This window comes from Eretmochelys imbricata, chromosome 9 (genome assembly GCF_965152235.1).
Source record: "Eretmochelys imbricata isolate rEreImb1 chromosome 9, rEreImb1.hap1, whole genome shotgun sequence".
Taxonomy (NCBI): Eukaryota; Metazoa; Chordata; order Testudines; family Cheloniidae; genus Eretmochelys; species Eretmochelys imbricata.
In genome coordinates, this window is record NC_135580.1 from 33,534,995 (window position 1) to 33,561,374 (window position 26,380).

Sequence of the window (26,380 nt, forward strand, 5' to 3'; positions counted from 1 at the left end):
AAATCTTTGTGTATGCTGCTGTTCTAGATTTACACTCCATATTATAGTTAACTAAAATACACAGAAGAATTGTATATAAATTACGTTATTTGTTTTGAATTGTTTAGTTATCATTCTGTTTAGGATTACAACAGTGCGTAATTTCTTCTTCCCTTTGTGTGGCTTTTGTGCTCAAATTAATGAGCACATGTCACCTACTCACGAAAAAAATATAACACCGTGATTTGGAAAAAATGAAAATGACTTATCTAATAGCAAATAATGACACCTAATTATCTCTGCAGAATAACTTCTGTGAATCCCCAAACTGTTATGTATCATTAGAAATTTAAGTTTGAAGTGTTGCAACCCTTTTCATTGTCAAAATTTCAAAAAAAACATTTTGTTACTGTATTTTATGGTAAATTGCTACTACATATCTTCTGACATCATCATCATTATCCTTAGCTTTTTAACTGTCCATTTTGTTAAGATTAGTGAGTAAAACACTTTTGAATTTTATGCCTCTCTTACTCTGCTACCTATATAACATAGTGACTAGTATTCTGTGCATATGAGATAGTAGATCTCCATATATATATTTGAACACCCTGAAGTTTGGTGAAGTTCGCACTGGATTCTGATGCAAACTTCATCACTGACCCCAATCTCTGTAATAAGTTGAATCAAAACTCCAGATGCAAGCATCTGCAGACTGTGTGGAAGTTGACATCTGGCTCTTAATTTAAACTCTGTGCCTGAGCCCTCCTCTGCCTAAGCAACACCATTCTCAAGGCTATTGTAATGTCATTGGCTGTAAGCAGAACTCCTCATTTACTTCAGTGTAAAAAGAAAAGGAGTACTTGTGACACCTTCATCCGATGAAGTGAGCTGTAGCTCATGAAAGCTTATTCTCAAATAAATTTGTTTGTCTCTAAGGTGCCACAAGTACTCCTTTTCTTTTTGCGAATACAGACTAACACGGCTGCTACTCTGAAACCTGTCATTACTTCAGAGTGGTGTTCTGCTTAAAACTGATAACATGATATGGCTCTAAATCACAATTTGCTGCTCCTTTACTGCAGATAACTTTCTGTGTTGTACTGTTATGTCCTTTCCTTCCCCTAATATACTCAGCCATGCAGGGCTGAACTAAGGCAATCTAGTGCCCCTGTGGCTCTGCCCTGTCCTATGGCCCCACCCTTACTTGTGCTGGCAGCAGGATTCAGAGTTAAATTGAATGGGGTAATGTTTAAGGGTGTGTGCAGACCAAGACAAACGTTAGTTAAGTCAATTCATATTTTCATTACATACATACAGGAGTGCTGGAACAATTTTTATAGTGGGGTGCTGAGAGACATTTACACACTCTAAGCCCTGTATATAATGGAAATCACTTCAAGCCTCACACAATGGGATTCCAGTTCTAATTGAGATGTTTGGGCACTAATAATAATAATAATTAATAATAATACCTAGCTCATAAATAGTGCTTCTCAAAGCACTTTATAAAGGTCAATATCATTATCATTTTACAGATGAGTAAACTGAAGCATAGAGGGAAATGACTTGCCCAAGGTCAATAATTGGTCAATAATCCAATGGCAGAGCCAGGAATATAACCCAGTTCCGGGCCAATGCTCTGTCCACTAGGCCACATTGCCTCCCCATCACACAAACACTACCATTATTATACAAATATTGGCTCAATTTCAGGAAAGCACTTAAGCATAACCTGGAGTTTATCTGGAATTGCAACTTTTCTGAGATGTTTTATCCCTTGTTTCTCAGAAATAGTTGTATTCCAAAAGAGGGAGAATAGTCCATCTGGATCATTGCGTTGTGGGTTCCATTTCTTTTTGTGTAGACTGCTCTAGAACAATAATTTTCTAGAGTTTCGGGATTCTTAGATTAGCAGCACTTCAAACAAAGCCGAAACCCACACTATAAAACTCCTGTAGCTTGGTAGAAAAGCCACCAGGCTTTTGAGTATTTTTATGAGTTAAATGTGTGAGAACCGTATGTAAGCAGAGAATGACTGCATAATGAACTGGCTAAACCATTCTGGCTGAATTTTTCCTGAGGAAGACATGCAATATGGATTTCATCCCAAAATTGGTAACATTTGACAAAGTTATAATCAACTGAAAATTAAGTTTTATGATGTTGAAGTGTCAGGCAACCTTAATAATAGGTGGTGCTACCAGATCTTCCTACCATAACGTGCACGTGCATAAATGTTAATGAAATATACCTGCAAAAAACAGTGCAAGTGAAATTGAAAATGACCTCAGGACATTGACTTCTAATGGTGTAAATTAGGATTAGCGAATTTGGCTTTTATAAAAGTTGGCGAAGCATTGGCTTCATATGTACAATCAGTGGCAAAGTACACCAGGGAAAGCAGCCTTCCCAAACCTCCACAGTCCACAAAGCAGTATTAGTTTAGTCAGCAAAGTTTGAAATGCCTTGTAATTTAGAAATGATGAATACATTTACCTGTAAAGGTGATAAAGCAGAATAGCAAGTCTTTGAGTCTTGATCAGGTCTAACCTCTGGCAAAGCAGTTTGCTGCGGGGATTGATATTGGAATGCAAAGCCTTTCCTACACACCATGACTTTTCAAGTAAAGCTCAGGTTGGAAGTGAAAACATTGTGACATATGATAGATGTTCGATGGCCTGTGTAAAAAAAAGTTGGTAGTTCATTGTGTAGGTCCCAGTGATGAGCTGCCAAAATCTGAAGAACCGGTTCCTTCAGTCACTCCGGGTCTTCAGCAGCACATCCTTCACTCGCTCCGGGTCTTCGGCAGCACTGAGGGACCCATAGCCGAAGTGCTGCCGAAGACTCGGAGCGCCACTGGGTGGGTAAAAAGGGATTCTCAAGGGGAGCCTCCCCAGCAGGGAGCTCAGGCGGGCCAGACAGGACGCTCCTGTGGGCCAGAGTTTGCCCAACCCTTTAACAACTGGTTCTAAACCAGCTTCTAAATTTATCAACTGGTTCACATGAACCGGTGCAAACCAGCTCCAGCTCACCACTGGTAGGTCCTACATAGCAAGAGTCCACATCATAAAAATCACTTTCAAAAGTGACTTCGGCACTGGGGCGTAACTCTTATTAAAGGTCAATGGGACTTAGATTTCTGAATGCCTAAAGCACTTTTTAAATGAGATTTAGACTCCAAATTCACTTCAGATGCTTTTGAAAATGTTACCCTTAATCACTACTAAACCACTGTCGAGGACAAATTGGCATCTTTGTTGTTCGACATTCACATCAGGGAGGACAGTCCCTTTGCCCTGAGATGTAGCTTCTTCAGGTCTGGAATGGGAGACATTGATAAGTATCCATATAGTCCACTGCGTCTGTGTACTTGTTCTGTGGATAAACAGAAGATTTCACTTTCCATGCTTGTCAAATTGGGCATTTTTCAAAAGCACTAAATTCACTGAAAAAGATAAAAAAGCAGGCCATGTACATTTTATATTTAAATGAAACAATCTTCAAAAGACTTGTGCTTTCCCAGAGGTTAACATTAAAGAAACTATCATGAATGAAAACATTAATTAAAACACAAATTTTATACTATTTACTTTTCTTCACTAATCAGATAAGCTAATGACATGGTACCATTTCATCAGATGTTTGGTTGCATTTTAGTTTACAGATAATCTGTATTTAAACATGGAATGAAAAGTATAGTGTGGTACTAACCATAGCCTTTATCCACAGCATCTGTGCTTCTGTTGCCATTACATGCACCTTAATTTCTCATAAAGTGTAGAGAACCAAAACAGTTACTTAAATACTTTAGAATAGCATTTCCCAAATTGGTGTTCCGCATGAGGTGAATAGGTGTTCCATGAAAGAATCATATTAAAAAAAAGGGTCTTGCACTCGATTTTTGTACTACTTTATACACGCTTTCCAGTTAGAAATTGTTAGTTCAAGTTATTTTAAATTTGTATTTTTGCTTTGTTTTATAAAATAAAATATATTTGAGCATAAATAACGCAATTTTTTATTTGAAAACCAAATGACTACAAAATAATATTAGAAGTGTTCCGTAAATATATACCAGGTGTTCCGTGGCCAAAAAAGTTTGGGAAACGCTGCTTTAGAAGATTGTTTATTTCTATGCAGTGTTGTAGCTGTGTCAGTCACAGAATATTAGAGAGACAAAGTGAGTGAGGTAATATCTTCTATTGGACCAACTTCTGATGTCTCTCACCAACCAGAAACTGGTCCAATAAAAATATTTTGTCTTTCTAGTTTATTTCTAGGCAGTTCAAAAGATTTATCATATAGTTCAAATAGAAATTATGGGCTTGATGCAAAAATTATTGGGTGAGCTTCTTAGACCTGTGTTATGCAGGAGCTCAGACTGGAGGTTCATAATAGTCCCTTCTGGTGTTAAAATCTATGAATCTGTTAAAAGGCTATGCCAATATTGTATTTTGTGACATCATTACTGTTTGATATGCAATCAAAAATCTTTAGAATTGTAGTATTAGCTCAAGAGGCTAGAGAGAGGGGAAAGGAGGTTTTAAGGCAAGATTGAAAGAGACATGTCTCAATGGTTTAGATTACAGTCATCTGGAGATTTCCAGATATGTGGGGAAGTATAAAGGGAGACCACTCTAACCAGCAATGAGCTGCCAAAATCTTAACAACGGGTTCCCTCCGCACCTTACGACGGGGTCGTTGCCCACCCCTGCCCCCCAGGACTCCTGCCCCATCCAACCCTCCCGTGTTCCTTGACGCCCCCCCACCCCATCCACCCCCCTCCCCTGTCCCCTGACTGCCCCCAGAACCGGGCAGGAGGGTCTCGTGGGTCACCGTAGTGGGTGCCCACCCCACCACTAAGAGCCAGAGGCACCTGCCGGGGGGTGAGGTGGGGAGTCCCGGAGGTGCTTACCTGGGGCAGCTCCCAGGAAGCATCCAGCAGGTCCCTCTGGCTCCTAGGGGTGGGGAAGTGTAGCTAGGGGGGGAGCAGGGGGAGTGGCTGCTCCCCAACTGATCACATCAAAAGTGGCGCCTTAGGCACCGACTCTGTGGGTGCTCCGGGGCTGGAGCACCCATGGGGAGAATTTGGTGGGTGCAGAGCACCCACTTGCAGCTTCCCGCCCCGCATCTGGCTCCAGCTCACCTCACCTCACCTCCGCTCTGCCTCTTCCCCTGAATGCGCCGCCCCGCTCTGCTTCCCCGCCCCCTTCCCTGGCTTCCCGCGAATCAGCTGTTCAGCGGGAAGCCAGGGAGGGTGAACCTGCTCCAGCTCACCACTGGCTCTAACTGGTGAGTACAGACCAAGGAATATGTGAAACCAAAATTGGAATGGAACTAATGGGTAGGGAAACAGGAGGAAAATGTGATCAAAATAGTAGACCTAAGCAAATCCCTAGAAAGTTTTCAATAATTAGAGGGAACTTTTGAACTAGAATGAGAGAAAGATTTGGAAGCCAATTATATGGCACAGGATGGTAGTAATTTGGGCCAAAAATGGTTCCGTTGAATTATTTATAATAATTTGTAGCTGTAATTATTAACCTATTGCCTGAAAATCAAAATTCAAATGAAATATTTGAGTGTATGAATAATACTCACCATAAGTGTACAGTGCTGTACATATTCTAAGTGTTCTGTTAATTAATCCTCTTAAATGGGGTCTAGGTACCTCAGTAACAGGCCCCTTAGAAATGAGTAGTTAGAGTAAATATATGAGATGCTGCTGCAGAAAAGATTTTGAAAACAATTGAATTATATTTTCTAAATAAAATAGTCTTTTGCAGCTGTGTCTCGTAGGTGTTTATGTATAGAGTTAGAGACTAAACAGCTGCAGTGCACAAAACATAATTAAATATTTTTAGCTCCTGGTTTATATAAACATCTTATTGGGTTAGAAGGCAATTTAAAAACTACTAAGGAGATTTGAACAACAGCATAAAAAGAATCTGCAGTTTCAAGGACAACAAATAGCTATTGTACAAATTTTCCTCTGTATCAAAGACTGGTTGCTTAAATGATCACCTGGCTACCAAGAAAAAGGCAAAGAAGATAGCTAATGTATAGCTTTCTGAGTAGGCTATTGACATGAAAGGAAACACTTGTAAACACTGCAAGAATGGTTGGAAGGCCATGTGAGTTTCAGGAATGAATATTTTTCAGAATAGCAGCCGTGTTAGTCTGTATTCGCAAAAAGAATATCATTTATATACGTCGCCTCTGATTCTCCCCTCTTACTCTGATGTCTAACTGGTGTAACACTACTGAAGTCAACAGATTTACGTCAGCCTAAATGACAAAAGACTCGGGCCTGTCATTCTTGAATCTGCCCGTTTGAAAAGCATGACCACAAAATATTCTGTGGGCAGCAAGCTATATACTAGATTGTTCTTTTATTTCCATCTGTGCATTCAGGTTTGGGTTTGGGAGGGAGTCTCAGATCTGCAGTTCTGCTAAACAGTGGTCAATTTTCAACTATTACAGAGATACCCATGTCTCAACACAAGCTATGCTTTAGTCAATCACAAGTCAATACAGGGGAAACTGTAAATTTGATGGCCTGTTATATACAGGAAGTTAGACTAGATGATCTGCTGGTCTATTCTGGCCTTAAACTCTATGAATCTGTATATGGAATTACATTTACACTAGGTATATGTTTCCTGCAATATGTTTTGTTTTCATTTTTAGGGACCTAATGGAGATTCCTGGTGTTATATTCCCTGGACATATTGTACATGGAAATGTTCTGATTTTCCTCAGGTTGCTCTAATCAGCAACACTTTGCACTTGGCCCCAAGATTGGGTGACTACAGTGCAAACAATTCCTCCTGAGATATAACCAAGGATCGGTCCCTTTGTAAGGAAAACAGGAAATGGACATAGTCCATGATGTGCGACATGACCAAGTTCATATTGCAACCTCGATATTACAGTAACATAGTTTATTTAATTTGTTAGATGTTCTAAGTAAATAAAAGGGAAAATGAAACAAAGAAAGAAAGGAGATTAAAGCTCACTGATGCAGACTTTCTAGAGGCACAACCTAGTTTCTCCTAACTACAACAGTACTGCCTCTAGGAAGCAGTAGTATTAACTGTATTTCCAGTTGCACGAGTGCAGGTACTGGAAATACAGCATTAATGCTTCTTTTAAATCTGCTAGATTCACTGATTTCATATTTTAAAATAAACAAACCAAGCAGAATTAAAGTAGAGAATAAGCAGATAGAATTGGAGGCAGGAAAATTCTGTGAAGAGGTAACAATCGTGCAGTGCACCACATTTTGTCTCTTGAATCATTTTGAAAAGTGGGCTCTCCCCACTCTGTGTATAAAGCCCAGTGAATCTCTGCTGATTTGTGCTCCTTAAAACGTAAAGATTTTTCCTGAACATGTTAAAAAAATATGTAGTTAGTTTTTTTTTTTTCGTTTTTTTTTTTAAGTGTAGGGCCACACTTTGGTAAGTCAATAAAAAAGGTATGAGTTATTGAATGACCATTTTCTGGCCTTATTATCCTGGTAGCAGCAGTCCTGATTTGATGATTAAGCCTAAACTCAACACTCAGAAACAAAGATGATCACAAGCCCAAGATCACAAACTGACTGTTGTTTAAGCATAAAAATCACTTGCTGCTTGAAAGAGTTAAAATACCCATGACGAATGAAGCTTGTAACAGATTTGTGTTATCTCTTCACACAAGTCCTCATCCTACAGCTTGCACAATGTGACTGCGTGACTCATGTTATCTGAGTACTGATAAACAAGCAGAGGTTTTGAGCAATTGATGTTTGTCATCTTTAGGATTTTTTTTAACAGAAATGAGCCATGCACTGATGTGTTCTCCACCAGTGCCATATGGAATTGAGGAAAAACTTATTCTGAATGTCACTACTGATTTACCTTTTGGGATTTACCATTTTTTATTTCAGAAGGTAGAGAAAGCTGCTAGGGGTGAGACTGTTCTATATTAGATTTTGACAAATAGGGAAGAACTGGTTGAGAATTTGAAAGTGGAAGACAGCTTGGGTGAAAGTGATCATGAAATGACAGAGTTTGTGGTTCTGAGAAATGGTAGGAGGGAAAATAGCACAATAAAGACAATGGATTTCAAGATGGCAGACGTTAGCAAACTCAGGGAGTTGATAGGTAAGATCCTTTGGGAAGCAAGTCTAAGGGGAAAAACAGTTCAAGAGAGTTGGCAGTTTTTCAAAGAGACATTATTAAGGGAATGAGAGCAAACTATCCCACTGCATAGGAAAGATAGGAAGTATGGCAAGAGACCACCCTGGCTTAACCAGGAGATCTTCAATTATCTGAAACTCAAAAAAAAAAAAAAAAAGAAAAAAAAATCCAACAGAAAGTGGGTCAAATTAGGTCAAATTACAAAGGATGAATATAAACAAATAACACAAGTGTGTAGGGACAAAATTAGAAAGGACAAGGCACAAAAGGAGATTAAACTAGCCACAAACATAAAGGGTAACAAGAAAACATTCTACAAATACATTAGAAGCAAGAGGAAGACCAAGGACAGGTTAGGCTTATCACTGATTTTATGAATGCCAGTGAAAATTAGGTAGAATCAGAGGCTAAAATGAGAAAAGAAAAAGTTAAAAATTATTTAGACAAGTTAGATGTTTTGAAGTCACCAGTGCCTGGTGAAATACATCCTAGAACATTCAAGGAACTGACTGAGGAAATATTTGAGCCTTTAGCGATTGTCTTCGAAAAGTCTTAGAAAACAGGTGAGATTTCAGAGGACTAGAAAAGGGCAAATATAATGCCAATCTATATAGCCCTGTGTGGATACAACATCTATATCCATGGATATAAAGCAGATATCTGCGGAGCTGCAGGGCTCTACTAGGAACCACAGCAGTAGCATGTCGGGCTGCCACTCGCAGGAGCCAGAGCCCAGCAAACTCCTGCCCGGAAGCGTGTAAGTCGCTTGCACACACTAGCGTGACCATGGGCAGCTGTTGGTGAGCCTGGTGCCCACCCCAGTGGGCAGGGCTGGGGGCAGTACAGCCATGCTGGAGGGGCTGCCCGGGCTGGGTGCTGGCTCCTGCCAGCAAGCAGCAGCCTGACATGCTGCTGCTTTCACTGCTGCCGTTCCTGGTAGATCCCTGCAGCTTTGCGGATATCCACTTTATATCTGTGGATATCCGCATCCATGGATATACATTTTTTTATCTGTGCAGGGCTCTAGCAATCTATAAAAAGAGGAATAAGGACAACCCGGGGAATTACAGACCGTCAGCTTACCTTCAGTACCTAGAAAGATAATGGAGCAAATAATTAAGCAATCAATCTGCAGACGCATAGTAGAAAATAAAGTGATACATAACAGTTAGCATGGATTTGTCAACAACAAATTGTATCAAACCAACCTAATACCTTTCTTTGACAAAATAACAAGATTTGTGGATAGGAGGAAAGCAGTAGATGTGGTATATGTTGACTTTAGTAAGGCCTTTGATAATGTCCTGCATGACCTTCTCATTAACAAATTAGGGAAATACAACCTAGTTGGAGCTACTATAACATGGATGCATAACTGGTTGGAAAACTGTACTCAGAGAGTAGTTATTGATGGTTCACAGTCAAGCTGGAAGGGCATATTGAGTGGGATCCTGCAGGGATCAGTTCTGGTTATGTTCAGTATCTTCATCAGTGATTTAGATAATGGCATAGAGAGTACGCTTATAAAGTTTGCGGACGATACTAAGCTGGGAGGAGTTGCAAGTGCTTTGGAAGATCGGTTTAAAATTCAAAATTATCTGGACAAACTGGAGAAATGGTCTGAAGCAAATAGGATGAAATTCAATAAGGATAAATGCAAAGTACTCCACTTCGGAAGGAATAATCAGCTGCACACATACAAACTGGGAAATGACTGCCTAGGAAGGAGTGCTGCAGAAAGGGATTGTTAGAGGGCTTATTCCTTCACCCACTTACTTCCCTGGTCCTTCTCACATGAACAGAGAGCAACAATACCCGAAGTCCAAAGGTGCAAACAATTCGATGTTTATTGGGGTGAACTTCCAGCAAGCATGATTCCAGTTTCCTTCCTTAGTATCCTCCTTCCCAGCTCTGACACCACAGAGCCTTACACCTGTGTCCCTGTTCCCATTCCTACCCTTAGCCAAACATGATTCCAACTTCCTTACTCCCATTCCCATTTCCCCCTTTAGCAAAACATGATTCCAATTTTCTTACCCCCATTCCCTGTTCCCATCTCCCCCTTTAGCAAAACATGATTCCAATTTTCTTACCCCCATTCCCTGTTCCCATCTCACACACCCACATGCCCACCCCCACCCACACCCAGTCACTTCCTCATTGACTACAGATTATATAGTAAAACTTGAGTTCTGCTTAGCTATACCTTAACCAATCATTTTCCTGAAATTTAAGTAACCAATCCTAACATATTGTAACATGATTATGTAACCAATTATATCCCACCACCTTAATTAGTTTACACCCAGCAAAATTAATTATACAGCAGACAGGAACAATCACAGAACCAGACGGAGATTATAAAGACAAACAATAGCAAAGTGGGAACTACAATAACAAGACAACACAGAAGCGAGGATTTCACATCCCAGCTATTGATAAGTGAGTTCTTGCCAGACAGGATGCTATCAAACTAAGTTTCCTTTTACATTTTCTAGGCACTTCCCTTTCTCTGGAGGTGATAGGAACTATCAGGACAGGATTGTATTCCTAACAGCCGAATAGCACCTTATTTCAGTGTGACTAGTTTGGAATGTGAGGATGTAACTGTTTGCTTCCCAGCTTATGGCTGCCTCTGCTGCTTAGCCAAAGGCCTTAGCCTAAGAACAGGGCCTCAGACTGTCACAGTAAGAGAAGGCCCTTACACCAGCAGACAGTGATTTTGATTCTTTCTTTTATACCTCTATCACTAGCCAAGTGATAAGAATACACCTAAATTCTTAGAGTATAGGCCTTTACAGACAGGCCTGAATATCTATATCGTAACAGGGATCTGGAGGTAATCACAGATCACAAGCTAACTATGTGAGTAAACAGTGTAATACTGTTGCAAAAAAGCGAACATCATTCTGGGATGTGCTAACAGGAGAGTTGTAAGCAAGACACAAGAAGGAATTCTTCTGCCCTATCCCTGGCTGATTAGGCCTCAGCTGGAGTATTTTGTCCAGTTCTGGGTGCCACATGTCAGGAAAGATGTGGACAAATTGGAGAAAGTTCAGAGAAGAGCAACAAAAATGATTCAAGGTCTAGAAAACACGACCGATGAGGGAAGATTGAAAAAAATTGGGGTTGTTTAGTCTGGAGAAGAGTAGACTGAGAGGGGACATAACAGTTTTCAACTACATAAAAGATTGTTACAGGGAGGAGGGAGAAAAATTGTTCTCTTTAACCTCTGAAGATTGGACAAGAAGCAATGTGTTTAAATTACAGAAAGGGAAGTTTAGGTTGTACATTATAAAAAACTTCCTAGCTGTTAGGGTGGTTAAGCACTGAAATAAATTTCCCAGGGAGGTTGTGGAATCTCTGTCATTGGAGATTTTTAAGAGCAGGTTAGACAAACACCCATCAGGGATGGTCTAAATCAGGGGTTCTCAAACTGGGGGTCGGAACCCTTCCGGGGGTCGTGAGGGTATTACGTGGGGGTGTCGCGAGCTGTCGGTCTCCACCTCAAACCCCGCTTTGCCTCCAACATTTATAATTGTGTTAAATATATAAGGAGTGTTTTTAATTTATAAGGGGGGTCGCACTCAGAGGCTTCATATGTTAAAGGGATCACCAGTACAAAAGTTTGAGAACTACTGGTCTAGATAATCCTTAGTCCTGCCTTGAGTGCAGAGGACTGGTCTAGAAGACCTCTCAAAGTCCCTTCCAGTTCTATGATTTTATGACAAGGATCAGGTGATGGATTTGCCAAAAACGGTATTTAGATAGATTTCTGCTGACTACATACCGGTGTGTATGCATAACTTGCATTGTAAATTACTGTATCATATGGAAGTAACATAAATTGTGGTTTTGGCCAAATCACTCTGCTTTTGTTCAAACTAGAGCCGTATTTGGAGATTTGCCATCACTCATATGGAGCATATTCAGTTCTAGTGATCTGCAGATTTTGAAGGATGTAAAAGTATGTGCAGACCACTCACTCAGAAGAGGCTTTTGGCAGTCCCAATAAAATACAAATAATTCCAGGTTTTGGAGATATTCAGTGTTGATCTATGTGCAAATTCAAGCCTGTGTACTAACTTTTTAAAGAAGATCTAAATGTTATTGATTTCTGTTGAGTACAGAGTTTTGCAATGTTTTAAATCCACACATTATTAATATGATTTTTTCTTTGTAGGACACAGCTGTTCATGTATCTAAGGCAAAGACAACTTAAAAAAACCTGAGCATATCTCTATTTCCTTCTCCTTAGTTCCTCTGCTACTAATCTTAATGTTCCATAGATTCTTCTTTCAAAAATATTTTTATAACTAATAACAATTATGTCATATTGTATTATGTATGTTTTAAAGTATGAATTTCTAAAGCTTTAAAATATAGTGTCCTTTGCACTTTTTTGTTATAAATTAAGATTTGGAAGATGTAGTAGAAGCCTTAGGAAGAAGAATGCTTTCAGATTTCTGTCTGGGACTTTGGCAGAATTGAAGAGGAGACTTTCCCTAGGGAATCTGTCCCAGGTTTTACACAAAACTGCTGAGGCAGGACTGTGGGCCCCCTTCCTCTGCCCCTTATATACATGGGTGCATCTCCCATTACCTCGATGTTGATCATGTTCAGTAGAGCTTCTTATTACTTACCGGTACTTTACTAGTGTGTCTTAGGGCATTAATTAATAACACTTGCAGTTAACTGGAACACTACAGAAGAAAATTTTACAGTGGCTTATATATTACTATTATATATAACTAGCTTGCATATCAGGGTTCTGATCCCAGTTTCAGATCCCAGCATTCTGATCTCATTACTCCATTGAAATTCCCACTAAGATTGTTACAAGTTTTGCCCGAGTAAGGGGTGTAGGATCATTGTTTTAAGGGGTAACTTTACAGAGATGTATTTTTTACAATGATGTGTTTTTTAAACCTTGCTCAATGAAGTTAACAACTCAGAAATAAGCTTGGAAGTCTCCTAGTAATGGACACAATGTGTTTGTTCATAGGTAATGTTTTACTGCGACTGTGAAGATCAATATATCGGTGCTTTCTGTGAAGAATTTAATGCCTGTCAAAGCAGGCCTTGTCAGAACAATGGAACCTGCACTGATGTAAGACAAAAACACGATGGGAAAAATTTCACCTGCACTTGCCCTACTGGTATGTTTTACATGGTGCTTTGAATAATATATTTCTGTTTTAATATTCTGTGCATATCTTTTGCAATACAGTGCTTTCTACAGTGCTCTCCCTTTAGAGAGAGGAAGAGAAGCAAGGGGGAAGATGATACAAGAACATAGGGGCTACTGCTGCAGAGACCACTAGATGTAGGTCTTGCTATTGCGAGCATTGTCCCAGTCAATGAGAGTACTCACAGTTATAAGAATTACATACAACAGGAACAGTTTGCTTAGACTTTGCTGCCTAAAACTGTCATGTTGTTTGCTTTTTGGTACACACTTGAAATTGTTCTCTTCTGAGTAACTAACTTTAAGTGGTGTTTTTCCGCTCAGACTAGTCAAATAGAAAATATTTCTATACAAACCGTGCAGCAGATGGATTGTTCACACAATTAATTTAAAATAAAATTTTGCAAAAATGTTATAAAATGCAAAAAGCTTAACTGAGTAATTCATCGTTTGGCTAATGGTCAAGTGTATGTGTTTTAAGTTGCTTCGGAATTGCTTTATGAGCATTTGTTTTTTAACACTTGATCAAATGAATATTGGCATCTTAATTAGAATTAAAATTAAACTAAATATGATGGTCATAGTTGAATGCCAGAGGGTAACTTCATGTAATTACTGTTCTGTGCTGGTGGAAAATCCTTTTTACAGAATTGGCATGATTGAATATGTAGTGCCTTCATGTCTGACATTTCAAAGGCACTAAAGTTCATTGCATAGTTCTTAGACAAACCACTTCAATAGGCATTTTCCAAAATTATTTTGATTAGTTTTAAATAAAAAGCAGACTGGAATAAAATTAACAGCAACATTCAGTAGTTTATTTTCATTTCTTATGAACATTTTACCTCACATTTCCAACTCTAGTATAGGAAATAGGAATGATCTATTGGCTGTTGATATATCAAATTATTTTTTAGAGCACCTAATACTGAGAAGAATGAAAGTGGAATTGTCTGAAAAAGGAAGAGATAACAGAGGGGAAGGAGAGATTAGTATTAGAAGTTGTCATAAATATAAAGGGAAGGGTAAACACCTTTAAAATCCCTCCTGGCCAGAGGAAAAACCTTTTCACCTGTAAAGGGTTAAGAAGCTAAGACAACCTCGCTGGCACCTGACCAAAATGACCAATGAGGAGACAAGATACTTTCAAAGCTAGATGGTGTGGGGGGACAAAGGGTTCTCTCTGTCTGTGTTGCTTTTGCCGGGACCAGCAGGAATGCTGGTCAGAACTCCTGTAAAAAGTCAGTAAGCAATCTAGTTAGATATGCGTTAGATTCTGTATTGTTTAAATGGCTGATAAAATAAGTTGTGCTGAATGGAATGTATATTCCTGTTTTTGTGTCTTTTTGTAACTTAAGGTTTTGCCTAGAGGGATTCTCTATGTTTTGAATCTGATTACCCTGTAAGATATTTACCATCCTGATTTTTCAGAGGTGATTCTTTTACCTTTTCTTTAATTAAAATTCTTCTTTTAAGAACCTGATTGCTTTTTCATTGTTCTTAAGATCCAAGGGTTTGGGTCTGTGTTCACCTGTACAAATTGGTGAGGATTTTTATCAAGCCTTCCCCCGGAAAGGGGGTGTAGGGCTTGGGGGGGATTTTGGGGAGAAAGACGTTTCCATCGGGCTCTTTCCCTGTTATATTTGTTAGACGCTTGGTGGTGGCAGCAAAAAAGTCCAGGGACAAAAGGTAAAATCATTTGTACCTTGGGGAAGTTTTAACCTAAGCTGGTCAAAATAAGCTTAGGGGGTTTTTCATGCAGGTCCCCACATCTGTACCCTAGAGTTCAGAGTGGGGAAGGAACCTTGACAGAAGTGGTTAAAAGTGGCTAGTTTTATAAAATGTATGCTAAATTTTGAAGTCAGTGTTGTGGCATAGAAGTATCTAAGTGTAGAATTTAGCCCAGAAGGATCATCCGTTGGAATTTTTAATACTATGGAACATATTCTGTAAATCCTCTAATCATGAAATTCCTTTTGTAGTCAATGGAAGTTCTACACATATAGTGCTTGCAGAATCAAGCCCTGGAACTGTGTATAATATAGAAGTTAACAGTTAGTTCTGAAGATAGTTGAAACCTTGTGATGAAAGTCAGATGGAATAATCAATAAATTGAACCAGGAGTAATAGATTATTCAAAGTGGCCTTACAGCCAGCACTGTTGGCCTTGGAAGAATTGTCTCAGTGTAAGGGGATCTATCAGGGTGCAATGCAGGTATAGCAGCACATACATCACTCTCCACCCTGCAATCTGTTCTGTTCATTCCCTCTGAAGCACCTGGCATTGGCCACTGTCGGAGACAGAATACTGGGCTAGGTGGACCTTTAGTCTGACCTAGTATGACTGTTCTTATGTAATTAAAGTAGGGGAAATGAGCTGGGCATCCGTATGCCCCACTAATCCCAGGCTCTTGTACTGTCAACATGGGCTGTTGGCAGCCAGTTCAAGCTAGAGCAACCTTCTAGCTGCTCTAACTTATGCTAGGGTACCAACCCAGAAATTGCAGTATACAAAGATGACTTAAGGTAGCTATCTTGCATCCCCACCCATCATCTAAATATGCTGCTTTTTATGCCTCTGGATTTCCAGTCTCTCTCTCTCCCTTTGCTTAGTTTAACTATTTTGTATGTGCAGCCCCAAACTAATTTGCATATGGGCTTCATTTAATGATTTGAATTTATACTTAAACCATGCTGGAAATGAGATATGACCTCCCTATACAAACACATTCTTCTCTATTATATTTCATAAATATACAGACGGATCCAGCTGTCTCTTTTACGAGTAAGATATGTAAATATAGTTACGTAATGCTTTAAATTCTATTAACGGCAAAGGACAGTTTAGAAGAGAAAGATTAGACTGGAACTGAACTAGATAAATTGAGTGACCTGAAAAATCCCTACAGTTAAGTCATAGTGAGTGGATACAATGTATTCAGAATTCATTGACCATAAAATTGTCCGTAACTTGGAGAAGACACTTGAAAATGTATTTTTATATACTGTATAGGCATAAGCATATAAATACCTATTTAAATTCCTCTTTAAAATGTAATATTAGACTAAATTATCTTTATGTGAACTTATTTTGTAAATGGCAATTAGTAGTAATTCTCAAAAATTAACTATTTATAAGGCAAAAACAAATATCCAAATTCTGCTTCATGGATCCCACATTTTAGCGATGTGCAAACCTTGAGCCAAGTCCTTCAGTGGAGCTACTTGTTTGAGTAGTGGTTTGTGCATTCATCCTCTAGAAAGGTTCAGAGATTTGCTGTGGCTGGGCTTGTAGAAGTAGCCAAAAATTCATATATTTACCCAAAACTTGCCTGAAATTGGGCCTGATCATATCATCCACTCACCCAGTCAAACTTCCCATTGAAATGTAATGCTCTAACCTTAATCTAAATCTTTTGCCTGATATATTGAATAGTGAAACTCACAAGAAAGTTTCTATATGAGATTTCTGTTATATCCTGGCTTTAGTTGGGTTATGTTTCAGTAATCTCACAAATTATGTGTGTTTCATACTACTTGTGATATTTCTGATCCCAGACAAAACAAGAAGTTTAGAAACTGATTTTTTTTTTATAAAGGTAGCCAGATATCATAGATTCTTTCTCTGGCTGATCACCACTCTTCCCTGACTCCCTAAAAATAAATATATAAAAAAGAGAGAGCTAAGTTAGTGGGAACATTGCCATTGATTTCATTAGTACTGAGGCGGGGCCCATAAATATGACAATTCAGTCTTACTTAATTTTTCTTACCCTGCCTTGTTGTTGTTATCCATTCATGTTTTCAAAGATTTTTCATTTCACTCTGATTCTTGTCTTGGACTTACATTCTTAGGCTCACACGTTCTCTTTGGGGAAAATTCAGTTATGGGGTAAGTGGGTTCAACTTCATTGAAGCCACTGGAGTAGGACTCATTTGTGCCATTGAAGAATTTAGGCCCTGTTTCTTCAGACATTTGTTAAAATGTGTTGGGTTTGGCTTTTTCGGAGGTTTTTTTTCTCCTTGTAAATTTCTGCTTTTGTTTTTTGAAATCTACTGTTTTTGTAGTAATTGGAATGACTATCACTGCTTGCTTCATCTAACGTTCACTAGATTTTCTACTAGAACATATGTCAGTATATCAAGAAATGAAAAGTGGAAACTGGTGGTCTTCATGTTATTTCTTTGAGAAAAGATTCTAACAGATTCCCTTCACTGCATATTTGAAGCTAGTAGAGGAAGTGGAAACTAAAAATAGAATATACTATAAACTCCTCATTTTTGAAAGCTTTCAGGACCCATAGTATCTGTGACGTACCATGTTGCCATAACCTTGCTACAAGAAAATGGTACAGAGATTTGTAACAGCACAAAATGTACAGGAACAAAGATTTTTAAAATGTATCTGACTGACAAGCTGCTTTTTTGTAGTATGACTCATTTAGGAAACTGTTAATTTGCAGCACTCAGTATTGGCTGTTAAAGACCAAAAGAATATTTTCTTTCAGTAGAAGAATACATGCAATGTACTTGTTAATTAGAGGGAATATATTTGTTTTCATAAAGCTGACAATAAAATGTCATCTTTATGGTGTGATTTGTTCCAGGTTGTTATGACAGTCTCAGCAAATCCAGCTGATTCTTTCAGCAAGTTGCAGAGCCATGCAATTACATGTCCCTCATTTGACTAAAGTTTTTCCAATCACACAGTGAATTCCAATGTAATTTTTATTTTCACAAACTTACACTTCTGAAGATGGCCATAACTGAAAATGAAGTAAGCATATTCACTATTGCACTATGCTTCAGAAAAATAATCCTATGAATGTGAGAGAGAACTTGAAACACTGGAATATGTATATCAAAAGAAAATTACTTGGCCAACAGTGTTCTGTGGTTCCTTGTGCTTGTTGTCTTTTTGTAAGTGTTATGTTCATTAAGTGCTCATCACCATTGTCAGTTGTAAATGAAATCTACTGTTCATCCACAGTACGGGCATGGTAACAAACAGTTGACAGCACAAGCTTCCTCTCATTGCTCTGCTGTGTAACCTAGCCCTGACCTAGACGAACCACCTATGGGAGATTCCTTAGTTTTTTTGTTGAACCTAGGTGCCAGTTATGGTGTTAATGCAGATACAAGAGAGTTATTCTGGATTCATGCTGGAGAACAGAGGAACAGAATTTTGCTCATGATACCATGTGAAAATTCAAAGAAAACACAGAGAAGAGGAAAATCTTAGAAATCTTACCTGGTATAAAATTCTAGCAGTTATACACCTTTGGGGCCAAATTCAATGCTGACTTACACCTATTCAAGCCTGTTGATGTAATTTTAAGTGTAAGTCTGCCCAGTAGGCTTTTAAATGTTAAACACTTTATATAAAAAATGATCCAATCAATAACTAAGGAATATCTATTCTGCATGAGGAAAACAGTCCAAACATGTCTAGTGCCTTCTGCCCTATTAGAATTCCTGATGCTAGTTCCAAAATTACACAGCATGGTATTAGTACCTGTGCCTAGAAACATAATTATAAAGAGAGATGATGGAGAACCCCCAGTGGGGGATTCAGGCTATGACTGTGTTCAAGAATTAGATTTCTGATTGAGTATATATATTTTTTAAAAAATCTTGAAACGTTTGATAGGAAAAAAAGAAAAGAAAGTGTATTGTGTTTGATAAGACTGTACTACTTAATGCTAATGTAACTCTCAAATTTGAGTGCGGCCCAAATCATGAAGCTCTATCTGGAAACAGATTCAGATCTGAACTTCTCCAAAGTTCATTGATATTCACATTTTGTGCTCTGGATAGGCCCAATAAACAAAGTTCTAATCCAGATCTGGATTTGAAATTCTCTAGAGTCTTAACATATAATGGTTTGGTTTTTCCCAGTAATAGAGAAATGCCTGTGTAGAAGGTGAAATACACATTTGGTTCTATATCCACATACCTAGAGTTCAGGGAACTTTAGCTATGCTGTTCTGGTTTAGACCCATTGGTACCTCAAGTATTTAAATATATTTTATTATATTTATATGTATTTATTCTCATATGATAACAATGATTAATCCTGAGCACTTTTCAACTGTAGATCTCATGTCAGTTTACAGATATGGGCAAGCATTTTACAGATGGAGAAACTGACACACAGACCCCTTAAGTGACTTGCCCAGTGTCAAAACACCAAGTCAGTGATAGAAGGGGGATTAGAACTCAGTCTCCTGATTCACAGTCTTATGCTCGAGACATTAGACTACACTTCCTCCCACTAGTCTATGGTAAACTGAAGACCACATATTGCCCTAGATCAATACACACAATTCCATTTGACATAACTGGGAATTGTAGACTTTGACAAGGATAATATATGGTGATAAACATTCCTTTTTCTCTTTTTTTCTTTTTTACCACCAATTAAGTATTTCACTATCATACTTGGTAACAATCAGGTGTGTAACATGCAGTACTTTTCTCTTTACACACAAATCCCTAGAGAATTAGTAGAAACAAAAGAAATCATTTTAAACATCGAATGAAAAATATGTGGTACTTGTGATAGGATTTGAGTTTGGAGTATTTCATTACTTAGATTGTTATTTCCATGTTTGGTCCTTATTCTGAACCTACTATAATGTCTTCAAGCATATGGGAAAAAGCAAGTTAACAATCAATTGACATTATGGGTATATCTACACCATGGGGTAACATGCACTAATGTGTTCTGCATTAATTGGCCCATGGAGACTGTCAAGTTTCCTTCCCCACTCTGAACTCTAGGGTACAGATGTGGGGACCTGCATGAAAGACCCCCTAAGCTTATTCTTATCAGCTTAGGTTAAAACTTCCCCAAGGTACAAACTTTCCCTTGTCCTTGAACCCTAGGCTGCCACCACCAAGCGTCTTACACAAAGACCAGGGAAAGAGCCCACTTGGAGATGTCTTCCCCCAAAATATCCCTCCAAGCCCTACACCCCCTTTTCTGGGGAAGGCTTGATAAGAATCCTCACCAATTTGTACAGGTGAACACAGACCCAAACCCTTGGATCTTAAGAACAATGAAAAAGCAATCAGGTTCTTAAAAGAAGAATTTTAATTAAAGAAAAGGTAAAAGAATCACCTCTGTAAAATCAGGATGGTAAATACCTTACAGGGTAATCAGATTCAAAACATAGAGAATCCCTCTAGGCAAAACCTTAAGTTACAAAAAGACACAAAAACAGGAATATACATTTCATTCAGCACAGCTTATTTTACTAGCCATTAAACAAAAGGAAATCTAACTCATTTTCTAGCTAGATGACTTACTAACTAACAGGTGTTGTGAGGCTGCATTCCTGATCTGTTCCCGGCAAAAGCATCACACAGACAGACAGACCCTTTGTTCTCCCACCTCGAGATTTAAAAGTATCTTGTCCTCTCATTGGTCATTTTGGGTCAGGTGCCAGCGAGGTTGTCTTAGCTTCTTAACCCTTTACAGGTGAAAGGGTTTTGCCTCTGGCCAGGAGGGATTTTATAGCACTGTATACAGAAAGGTGGTTACCCTTCCCTTTATATTTATGGCAGAGACCCTGCCGGTGCATTCTAAAAGTTCCCTAATGCGCATTAATGTAATACTATTTCAAACAACACTAGGTTAAAGCTCACTAGGGAACTTTTAGTGCGTACCAGCAGGGTCTACACAGACCAATTAATGTGCAATACTTTATTGGTTTTAGAAATCACACCGTTATAATGTGTATTGCTTCACTGTGTAGATGTGCCCCACACTGCACTTGCAATCTGTCGCTTGAGAACTTTGAGGAGGTTGTTTTTGGCAGAATTTACAACTGTGGTGATCGTGTCTCCACATTTCTCACTTAAAATAAACAGTCCTCTCTGAGGCTCAGAAGTGGGAACAAATGACAGTCATTCAGCATACACAAATAAGTCAGAATGACTTTAAAGTCTTGTTTAAAGTCTCCCTAGAGGTTTTTTGTGTTCAGATTAAAAATGAAATTGAAATTCATTTGAAGTTCTTTGTGGTTGCACAACCCCATACATACTAATGCAGTTAGAATATTGCTGTTGGTAAAATACAATTTGATAGTATCACTGTATTTGAATTTTGATTTATGTTGCTGGAACCGAGGTTCTTATTAATTGAATGTTTTAATGAAAATTTGAATATTGAGAGATTGTCATGAATACTATTTCTCATCTCTGGGTAATATTATTCAAGGAAACTCACTTACTGCTATTTAAATGATATAATGGCAATTTTGGTAATAAAACTTTAATTTTTCTTCACTTTCTAAAACATTTGAATTATGATATAGGTTACACTGGAGAACTATGTCAGTCAGAGATTGATCACTGCAGCCAAGAGCCATGCAGAAATGGAGGTACCTGCTTTTCCAATATCAGTGGATTCAGTTGTCAATGTCCAGAAGGTAAATAGAAACAACTTCTTATTTTAAATCATACCTCTTATCAGCATTAACAAAGTTGATGTTATATGGGATATAGTTTGATGATGTAACTTTTTAGTTAAATGAACATATATTGGAAGCTCTACCTGACAAGACATCAATTTAGGTGGATAGAATTCCAGTTTAGAAATCTTTGCATTACCATTATTAATGATGTTTCAAACCACTGAAACAAACAAATGAAACCATTAAGTTTCAGTGTATATGCTGAACAAAAGAATTCTCAGTGTTCTTTTAATCTCTCCTATCTGGAAATCAGGCTAGAGCTCTTGTGAGAAAAGGACATAAGAATGTACAGTTGTTCCTGATTTTTGTCTTGTTCAGAAAAATCAAAAGAAAAGACACCCTCTCATGTTATTTTTATATATCTGCTTCTGTTCCTAGATAAAATAGAAAGTTTATAGGAGTACACTTTTTTAATTAACTGAACATTTTCAAACCCTGAAAAGATTTGATCCATTCTGTTTTTATTTGAACTGGTTTATCTCTCACTATATGAAAGCCTTGAAATAATTTTCATCAGTAAACACTGTAAATGTTAACTCTATGTAATGAGGACATTGTGACGTTGAAAGCATATCCTTTTTATAACATCATGCTACCTGCAATGGCTGGTTGCATACATTCTTAGTAGTGAAAGCTTCCAGTTACAAAGTGTTCTATTAGTCATCAAAACGAAATAATAGTTAAGGTTGTTGTCCAGAGCTAATCATATTTCCTCTCCCAATTCACCTATAGTTGTTTTTTATTCTTCCAATACTATCTTTTATACAGTTGAGTTTGCTTTTAGGTAGAAGTTCGTTGTTAATTAATAATCATTTCTCTTGAAGAAATATGAACCTGCTTAACAACGAAGGGTTATTTGTAATTGCTTCAGACTGGCTTTTCTCTTTCTCTGGAGACAGTTGCTCTAATGAGTGACCCACTTAACGGCTGTGTTGAATTGACATTATGTCAGCAGTCTTAACCTTGCATTTTAGAAGAATTTTGAAAATTGTTTGTTGTATAAATAGTACTAGAATTCAATGAGACAATCATAAGATGTTAGGACTTAGCCAAATGTAGCTTGACTTCCTAATGAAATTTGTTCAAGTATCTTATATAATTGGCTAAAAGAAAATCTTATCAGTAAGAACAGTAATTAAGAAAAATACATATTGGTTAGATAATTTTTGCCAGTTTTGAAGATGACATTCATTCGTGTGTATAATATAATTAAATACATGCTAATACTAACCAATTAGCAGTCCTGGGTCAGTTCCTTAGCACAGATCGGGTGATACTCCCCAAAGCTCTTAAAAGTTTTGTCCCCTCGTGGCAGCAGTAGTGAGAAGGGATCAGAGCCACTATCCACCTATGTGGTGGGGGCTATCACTCTGTCTCAGCCCCTTGCTGAAGGCATCATCACCCTGACATCCCCTGCTTAAGGAAAATCCACTTGGGCCAGGCCACCAATGAGATTTAGTCCTCCTGGAGGTGACACAGGCCAATAGGAAGACAGCAGGCCAGTTAAGAAGGCTTGCCTGCTTACTCTGAGTGGTCTGCTGGGTGAAACTGGGACAGAGGAGGAGCTCTTCTGTGCTAACCCAGCACTCCAAGGGCAGTTTGGGTCCTGGGCTTAAAAGTGCTGCTGTGAAGCATCTGCCTTTGACATTTGTTTGTTTAAAGGCACGGACAACCAGATTATTTAACCGTTTAAAGATGGTATGCTGAGTTTACGGCACACCGCCCTATTTGGGATTAGCTGTCACACTTTGTAAACTGAAGCAGGGAGTGCCTGCAATGCCACACCCCAACACAAGGAGGTGGAACAATGGTGTGTGGAACCACTTACACCACACATGTTTTGTGCTGACCCCCCTTGAGCTTAACTGTTGCCCTTGCAATGTCCCAAAAATACCTGCAGGAACCTGTGCCTCTCCAGCTGAATTTACTCCTTTCAACCTCAGTGGGTTTGGATATCTTTGTGCTGCGTCCACCTGATCCTACAGTCAGGTCTGCTTCTTTTCATCGTAATTATTATTTCTGCAGCTCTTTCTCTGCCACTAGCCCAGGAACATCATTGACAACCATTCTCCAGCTGCCAAAAATCTTGAAACAACTTTCATACCATGGCCTGTGTTTTATTTTGAGTACGAAGTCCTTTGATATAGTTTTTAGCATTTTGCCATTTTTGCTCAGTGCTTTGCTGTTTTTCTTCTTGGCACTTGGATGCAATTTTCTGTGGCATTTTTTGCTTTGTTATCTCACCTTCTTGCTTTGCATCTCTGATGAAGCCTTTGCTCCTATTCAGCTCCAGTCTTTCTGTTTTGTAGCAGCTTCGAGGAGTGTCTGTGCTGCATGAACATCATTAATGGATATTCACATTTTCTGGATCACTTCTGTATGGGGATGTCAGATCTAATTTCATATGTCACCCAAGGCACTCAAGTGTTTCAGAGAATCACTCTTCTTCCTTCTGAAGGGACCTCTGCCCACAAAGAAACCCCCATATATCTGGCAAGATGCCAGCCTAGGGTGCTTTGAAGGAGAGTTACTTGAAACATGAATCTGAGTTGCCTTTGGGCATGGGTACCTCTGCTGTTGTTGGCACTGCTTGCATTGGTGCAGACCCACATTTTCTCGGAATCCAACAGTGTAGCTTTACCACGAAGGCAGGAGACTGAGTGGTACACCTAGTCCATGATGCCCTAGGCATCTCAGCACTGAAGTCTTTGGTACTGAGCACCACCTCATTTGGCGAGACATCGAAAAGGACTCGAGGCGGCTACACATCACTGACCAATTAGCTGTGTGGCAGTGTGTGTGCAGTGACTTTATCAAGTCCTTCCTGGTCATCCTCCAGGTTGTCTTGAAGGGTGCAATGATCTGTCAGACCCGATGTGAAAGATTATTAGAGCTCTAAATGCATTTAAAGTCCTTTTTGTACCAAGATTGACACCCACAAACCAGGAAGTCAGTTCAGAGAGCACATGAACATAAGTCCTGTCCCCAGCAGCCCTGACATTTCATGTGCCAAAGATCTTGGCATAAATGGTGTTGAAGCCTGTTAAAGCTTCCCCATTAGCTCATTTCTTTTGTAGCATGTTTGTGGATTTAAGATGACTAAATAATAGGAAATATTGCAAAGTTTTAAGGTTTGGAGCCTTTAGGAAAGAGATGCTTTCTGTTAAAGGCCCCAATTTGTGGACGAGTGACTTGTGTGTTGACTTTTTCAAAAGTAATTTTTATGGTTCATCAGAGACTCTGTGATATGCTGAGGTATACAGATAAAACTTTTATAGCAAGGGATTTGTGCACTGGGATTTGGGTTGGTCCAGGCTAGCATCCAGATTTAAATGACCATGGGAAACATTACTTTATGATTATATAAAGAATATGCATATATTACCATAGAGAACGTGCACACAATCTCAAAGGCAGAGTGAGTTGAGCTGAAATGAGCAGAAACACCATTCCTATTCTCATGCTTCAGATCTAATGCACTAGTAAGTTTCTGTTGTTTCATTTTAGTATCAAAATATATTAGCATTTATTTTCCTAATAAAGAATTAGAATAAACAACGATTCACTTTTTCTATAGGAGCAAAAACAAATATTTACATCAAATATTTTCTTACTGTAATTTTAGCGAATGTAATTAGTATCAGACAGATTTCTACTGCATGTCTAATACAATAAGTACAGCACAGCACAGCACGTTGACCTCCCTTAAAAATAAACCACACTATATATTACATCATTTTTATTAATGTTTCTGAATAACTTACAACTTGCAGCCGTTATATAGAATCAGGATGGAATTGGGTGAGGATCTTCTACTTTGATTGTGTGTTTACTCTATTTGTTATACACCTTTACCCCAATATAACACTGTCCTCGGGAGCCAAAAAATCTTACCGCTTTATAGGTGAAACCGCATTATATCAAACTTAATTTGATCCACCGGAGCGTGCAGCCCTGCCCACCCGGAGCACTGCTTTACTGCGTTATATCCGAATTCGTGTTCTATCAGGTCACGTTATATCGGGGTAGAGGTGTACTTGCTGCTACGGATTACAGCATGAGTGGTCAAACCGCGGCTCGTGAGCCACATCGGCTCTTTCACAGTTAAAGTGCAGCTCATGGAGTCACCCATGATCTCCCCCACATTCTCCACCTACCAGGTTGGTGGTGTGGAGCTCGGGGCTTCTGCCTTGCAGCGGGATGGTGGGGCTAGGGGTTTCTGCCAGAGCTGACTGGTGTCTGTTGTGACTCGGGGGGGCACAATTTAAAGGTTTGCCCCCCCAACAGTTTGAGTCGTGCCCTACCAGGCATGCACCCCCCCGTGCTTACCCCTCAGTGCCCCCTCCCTGCAGCTCCCACGTGTTAGCTTCTTGTGGAGAGGCAGCTGCAAACAGCTGGGAGCTGCAGGGAGGGGGCACTACTTTAGCTTTGCAGGGAGAGGCAGAAGCAAAAGCAGTAGCTCTCCCTGCAGCTCCCAGCTATTTGCTGCTGGCTCTCCCCATGGCCGCAGCTCCCAGCTTGCCAGCTCCAGCAGCTGCTGTGCAGGA

General features: G+C 39.0%; 1 protein-coding gene across 1 annotated transcript in view; it reads left to right on the forward strand.

The window, feature by feature from the left end:
• The window catches only part of DNER (delta/notch like EGF repeat containing), a 277,010-nt gene that overhangs the window by 194,072 nt on the left and 56,558 nt on the right, over window positions 1–26,380 (forward strand). Inside the window, exons 6-7 of the mRNA XM_077826768.1 lie at window positions 13,171–13,324; window positions 21,675–21,788. Coding sequence (XP_077682894.1) covers window positions 13,171–13,324; window positions 21,675–21,788 — 268 coding nt within the window. The remainder of the gene's footprint in view (window positions 1–13,170; window positions 13,325–21,674; window positions 21,789–26,380) is intronic.